Here is a 6,573-nt window from a genome sequence, read left to right on the forward strand (position 1 = left end):
TCTCTTCTTTCCCACTGTCTCTCTCTTCTCTCTGCTCTCTTCTTTCCCACTGTCTCTCTCTTCTCTCTTCTATCTTCTAGCTTCTTTCCCTCTGTCTCTCTCTCTTCTATCTTCTATCCCACAGTCTCTCTCTTCTCTCTTTTCTCTCCCTCTCTCGCTGTCTCTCGCTCTTCTCTCCCTCTCCCTCGTCGTCTCTGTCTCTCTCTCTTTTATCTTCTCTCCCACTGTCTCTCTCTCTTTTCTCTTATCTCTTTCTCTCCCTCTCTCGCTATCTCTCGCTCTTCTCTCTCTCCCCCTCGCCGTCTCTATCTCTCTCTGTCTGTCTCGTTGTCTCTGTCTCTCTTCTCTCTTCTCTCTTCTCTCTTCTCTCTTCTCTCTTCTCTCTTCTCTCTTCTCTCTTCTCTCTTCTCTCTTCTCTCTCTGTCTTTCCTTTCTCTCTCTCACTCTCTCTCTCTCTCTTCGCTCGCTCTATCTCTACCATTCTCTCTCTCTCTCTAGCTTCCTCATACCTACCTCCATGAAGCCCCATCCATTTCTGGATGGCCTTACCCTCCATCTCGCTCACCCTCTTCTGAAAAGCTCTATATCTTTTTCTGTCGACCCCTCCATCTCTCTATACTCATCTCTCTCTCTCTTTATCTTAGTTTCTCTTTCTTTCATTCTGTTATATATACGTCAATCCATATATATTTAAGTTTTATCTTCTCTCTCCTATGGATATTTGTATAGGTGTATATGAGCGTATCTATTCATGTATCTCTCTCACTAACGATTCCATGATGTTTCATCAGATTTCAGACGAAATGAAGCCCCATCCATTTCTGGTTAGGACACTGACCGTTCTCTGCAAGGTCATCCCCACGTGGAAAGTCGTCCCCACTCGGGACGTTATTGACTCCTCCATCAAGTCTCCCGCGAGGAGGAAGGAGGTTTCTCTCTCCCTTCTCTCTCTCTCTCTCTCTCTCTCTCTCTCTCTCTCTCTCTCTCTCTCTCTCTCTCTCTCTCTCTCTCTCTCTCTCTCTCTCTCTCTCTCTCTCTCTCTCTCTCTCTCTCTCTCTCTCTCTCTCTCTCTCTCTCTCTCTCTCTCTCTCTCTCTCGCTCTCTCTCTCTCTCTCTCTCTCTCTCTCTCTCTCTCTCTCTCTCTCTCTCTCTCTCTCTCTCTCTCTCTCTCTCTCTCTCTCTCTCTCTCTCTCTCTCTCTCTCTCTCTCTCTCCCTCCCTCTCTCTCTCTCTCCCTCTCTCTCTCTCTCTCTCTCTCTCTCTCTCTCCCTCCCTCTCTGTCTCTCTCTCCCTCTCTCCCTCTCTCTGTCTATCTGTCTCTCTCTCCCACTCCCTCTCTCTGTCTGTCTGTCTGTCTCTCTCTCTCCCTCTCCCTTTCTCTGTCTGTCTGTCTCTCTCTCTCTCCCTCTCCCTCTCTCTGTCTGTCCGTCTTTCTCTCTCTCCCCCTCTCTCCCTCTCTCGGTCTCCCTCTCTCTCACTCCCTCTATTTCTGTCTCTCTCGGTCTCCATTTCTCTCCTCCCTCTCTCTCTTTCCCTATCTCACACTCTCTCTCGCACTCGGTCTCTCTATCTTTGCTCTCTCTCCCTCTCTGTCTCTTTCCCTCTCTCTCTCTCTCGGTCTCTCTATCTTTGCTCTCTCTTCCTCTCTCTCTGATTCTCTCCTCTCTCTCTCTCTGTCTCTCTATCTTTGCTCTTTCTCCCTCTCTCTCTCTCTCGGTCCCTCTATCTTTGCTCTCTCTCCCTCTCTCTCTGACTCTCTCCCTCTCTCTCTCTCTCTCTCTTTCTTTCTCTCTCTCTCGCTCTGTCTCTCTTTCTCTCTCTCTCTCTTCTCCCTCTCTCTTTCTCTCTCTCTCTTCTCCCTCTCTCTTTCTTCTCTCTCTCCTCTCTCTCACACACACACGCAACAATACACAAAAGATCTTTCTCACTCCTATCTCTCTTCTCTCCACTCACACCCAAATCTCTCTATCTCTCTCACGCGCACGGCGCAGACGTGTTTCTCTCTCATCCTCTCCCCTCTTATTCAACAATCTTTATTTCATCTCAAGTTTCACCCGTCCCCAATTCCCCATTTCCTCTCTAAACCCACTCCCTCCTCACATCACATATAAAACTCACATATAAATATTTATACATAGTATATCTACTATATTCTTTCTCTCTCTATCTATCTCTCTCTCTAAGCATGTGGGGATTATTTTTGTTGTGTTTCTACGGTCAGGTGCGCGAAAACCAATACTGTTACAAGGGCCGACCAAGGCTGAAAACCGGCTACGAGCTTCTCCACGCCAGCCTCAGAATAGAAGAAAAGCTCCACGAGGTTACCCTTCTTCTCCTTCCCATCTCTTTCATCTCTCATCTCTCTCTCCTCCTAACAGTTCTCATCTCTCTCATTTCTCCACCTCATAATTCTCATCTCTGTCTACTTTATAAGAATTATCATCTCTCTCTCCACCTCATAATCATCATCAATCTCTCCACCTCATAATGTTCGTCTCTCTCTCCACCTATTAATGAACATCTCCCTTTCTCCTCCAAACAATTCTCATCTCTCTCTCCACCATACAATTCTCATCTCTCATATCTCCACCTCACAATTCTCATCTCCCACATCTCCACCTCATAACTCGCATCTCTCTCTCCACACCCAGTAATTCTCATCTATGTCTATCCCCTTTTTATCATTGCCATCTCTCTCTCCCCACCTCATAATCCATACTGTTAACGTAATTTTCCTAATCATTGTCATCTCTCTCTCTCCACCTCATAATCATCTTTGATTCTCATCTCTCTCTCCACAGCCAGTAATTCTCATCTATATCTCTCCGCGTTATAATAATTGTCCGGCATTGACTAAAATAAAATCTCGACGTGACGTTGACTTTTGACCTGGTGAGAAGGTGACGTGTCCGTTCCTGGTGGTCCACGGCGGCGCCGACACGGTGACCGATCCGGCGGTCAGCGCTCTGCTCTACGAGAAGGCGACGACCAACGACAAGACTTTCAAACTATATCCTGACATGTGGCACGCGCTGACGTCAGGCGAGCCGCCGGAGAATATCGCCGCCGTCTTCGCCGACATCGTGACGTGGCTCGACGCCAGGTCCGGCGGCGCCGCCGCTGACCCGGCAGCGCCCGGTTCTTGAGATATTTTTTACTATTATTTTAATTTGGAGGGTGGCAGCTTTATTTTGTTTCATGTACAGGAGATTTTTATTGTTTATTGAGGAAATAATCCCTCTTGGTTGCATTTTTAAAAAAATTATTACGAGACTTTGGCCTCTATTTTTTTTCACTTGTTTTTATTATGCTACGTTTAATTATAGGAAACAGTTGGTATCTATTTAGTTCATGGGAGAACTTTATTTTTAAGATTTGGATGGTTGGAAACTTTATTTTCTTGTTGTGTTCATGAGATTTGTATTATTTTATTGAGGAAATAATCGGTCTTGGCTGTATTTTGAAATTTTAATGTCGTAAAACGTTTGTTTCTAGACTGACCTTTGTGTTTTAAAATGTGTTATTGTAATTTGGATGGGTGGTAGCTTTCTTTTGTTTTTGTATACAGGAGACTTTTACTATTTGACTGAGGAAATAATCGTGCTTGGCTGTATTTTAAAAAAATTTAATATTTTAGCGAGTTTATTACGAGACTTTGAGCTTTATGTTTTTTTACGTGTTTTTATTAAGCTATTATTTGATGGTTGGTTGCTTTGTTTCCTTTTTGTCATGAATGAGATATTTATTGTTAGATTGATCAAACAATTGATATCGTCTTTATTTTTAATTTTTAATATTTCGGAAACTTATTTTCAGACTTTGGCCTTTATGTTTTTAAAACATTTTTAGTAATATAAGTTTAACTATATGAAGCAGTAATGTAGCGTTTATATTAATTAATATTGATTTAGTGTGAGTTGGAATGTTACAGTTCGTTAAAGAGTTTGCTGTTTGACTAGGATGGTTGATTGTTTTGTCTTCTTTTTTGTTTAATTGATTTTTTGTATTTGATTGCTGAAATAATCGTTATTGGCTGTATTTTTAATTTTAAATATTTTAGAAACGTTATTTCTAAACTTTTTTATCAGAATTCCGCTACTCACTTTGACCTTTATGATCTTGTATAAGCTAAGTTTAATGGTATGAAGCAGTTATGCAGCGTTGAAACAAATGCACGAGACAGCGTTGAAACAATTAATAACTAATCTGTCTCGTGCATTTGTTTCAACGCTGCATAACTGCTTCATACCATTAAACTTAGCTTATACAAGATCATAAAGGACAAAGTGAGTAGCGGAATTCTGATAAAAAAGTTTAGAAATAACGTTTCTAAAATATTTAAAATTAAAAATACAGCCAATAACGATTATTTCAGCAATCAAATACAAAAAATCAATTAAACAAAAAAGAAGACAAAACAATCAACCATCCTAGTCAAACAGCAAACTCTTTAACGAACTGTAACATTCCAACTCACACTAAATCAATATTAATTAATATAAACGCTACATTACTGCTTCATATAGTTAAACTTATATTACTAAAAATGTTTTAAAAACATAAAGGCCAAAGTCTGAAAATAAGTTTCCGAAATATTAAAAATTAATGAGATTTATTATTTGATTGATGAAATAATCGTGCTAAGCTGTCTTTTGAAATTTTAATATTATATCAACTCTGATCGAAATTAAGTTATCCACTCTAATCTTTTAAAAAAATATTTTACAAGCTAAGTTTAATTATGGATCAGTCACACAAGGTTTAATTTAATTAATAACGATTGAGCACGAGACATATTACTTCTTAATTAGGATACTTGAGTGATATGTTCTCTTTACTTGTACATGGAATTTTAATTATTTGATTGATGAAACAACTGCGATGGGCTGTACTTCAATATCTTAGAAACTTCATTCTAAAACTTCGATCCGAGTTCTGAGATTAACGTTGACTCTATGTTTTCTGAAAAACATTTTTTAAAACTGAGTTTAATTTAATGAATCAGTCATGTATCGTTTAAAATAACTAGTTTTAATTTAGTGTGACCCGGAAGGTTCCTGCGCATGAAACAAATTATTTTTAACTAGGATAATTAATTGATTGAAATATTTCGACAGAGAACGCTGGACCATAGTTTAAGTATCAAGAGGAAAACTTTATTTCTAAACTTCGACCCGAAGTCCGCTACACAAATTGGACCTCATATTTTGAAAAACAATTTTGATAAACTAAATATAATCATATGGAAGAGTTCTGCAGCGTTTAAACTCCATGTTTGTTATTTTATTGTGACCTGGAAGAATTCGGCGCATAAATTAACTATTTGTTAAGTTGGAAAACTAATAAAAACGGTCTCCTTGCGTGTACATGAGTTTTTAATAACTAATAGATGAAATAGTAATATCGCTTGGCTGAATCCGATTTTCTAAAAAGAATTATATTTTCTAAAAACTTTATTCCAGAATTTCCTCGTAAGCTTTTTGTCTATGTTTTTAAAGTATCTTCTTATATACTAAATTTAATTACTGGAAACATTACGATTAAAAGACTTTTAATGTGTTGAGTGAGTGGTTGAATTTGAAAGTTGACTGGTTTGTCTCTTTTAATGCCCGATCGCCGTCTTTGACACGCAACCAGCTGGACTTCTAGATTAATCGTTTACTGGATGGACATCGTATCTATATAAAAAATAATGACTCTGGATTCCAACTAATTATTTAATTCTCCGTATATTAAGAAGCGATGAAACAACTAAATTTTTTGAAATATTTTTTTAGCAAATACTACAACATGTAAAAACTTGCACCAGCCGGGAATCGAACCCGGGTCTGTACCGTGGCAGGGTACTATTCTACCACTAGACCACTGGTGCTAGTTGACAAGATCCATATAGAATATAACTTCGTAATATATTTTCCTAATCACAATCTGCCCAAAAAATTTTATATTTATATATATATTTGAATGCCAAAAAATGTTCTGGGCAAATTGTGCTAGGTCCATAGGAAAAAAGTACTGAGAAATCATGTACCCCTCACTCCAGAAATAGCATGTAGGATGAATATAGTATCTTTATCCCTTAGGTTCGTGGATAACAGCCATCAGACCGTATTTACAAATTGGTACTATTCAATGCAGTGAGGACGATGCGATGTGACATACTATGATCATATATTGAACCTTTCGGCTTGGCTATATTATATGTAACTAAATTTAGGTAGAACCCTTTCAGCAATGTAAGTATCCAACTTTTCCTTTTCACCGCCTAAAACATAAAGGTAGTGGTCCCCGAATTACCATTACCTACGAGACACCAATATTTTGTCATGTTCCACTATTGTAACGCCAAAAATACTAAGTTTCCACTAACCATTCTGCAAAAATCAGAGAAACATCATAATGCTACTCAGAATATCAATATGACGTTCTCTGTTGATCATACTACAAGTATGTTATCCAAATGTTACATTTTAAACTTGTTTTATCATACGGTAAATAATTTGGTTTCCTCTTTATGAAAATTATATTAAACTCATTTCTCTAATGCAATTTTTTAATGACTATGTATGAACAA

The 6,573-nt window shown here is 38.5% G+C and overlaps 1 protein-coding gene and 1 non-coding gene across 2 annotated transcripts in view; one reads left to right on the forward strand and one right to left on the reverse strand.

The window, feature by feature from the left end:
• LOC144714245 (caffeoylshikimate esterase-like) overlaps positions 1 to 3,283 on the forward strand; it is a 7,517-nt gene extending 4,234 nt beyond the window's left edge. The window contains exons 7-9 of the mRNA XM_078588942.1: positions 792 to 929; positions 2,221 to 2,319; positions 2,900 to 3,283. Coding sequence (XP_078445068.1) covers positions 792 to 929; positions 2,221 to 2,319; positions 2,900 to 3,145 — 483 coding nt within the window. The 3' untranslated portion in view covers positions 3,146 to 3,283. The remainder of the gene's footprint in view (positions 1 to 791; positions 930 to 2,220; positions 2,320 to 2,899) is intronic.
• A 2,517-nt stretch (positions 3,284 to 5,800) lies between these two features.
• Positions 5,801 to 5,871, reverse strand: TRNAG-GCC (transfer RNA glycine (anticodon GCC)). The gene has a single exon. It is a non-coding gene; the product is annotated as a tRNA-Gly (tRNA).
• Between the last annotated feature and the right edge of the window lie 702 nt (positions 5,872 to 6,573).

Source organism: Wolffia australiana, chromosome 17 (genome assembly GCF_029677425.1).
Source record: "Wolffia australiana isolate 7733 chromosome 17, ASM2967742v1".
In the NCBI taxonomy this organism is placed as follows: domain Eukaryota; kingdom Viridiplantae; phylum Streptophyta; class Magnoliopsida; order Alismatales; family Araceae; genus Wolffia; species Wolffia australiana.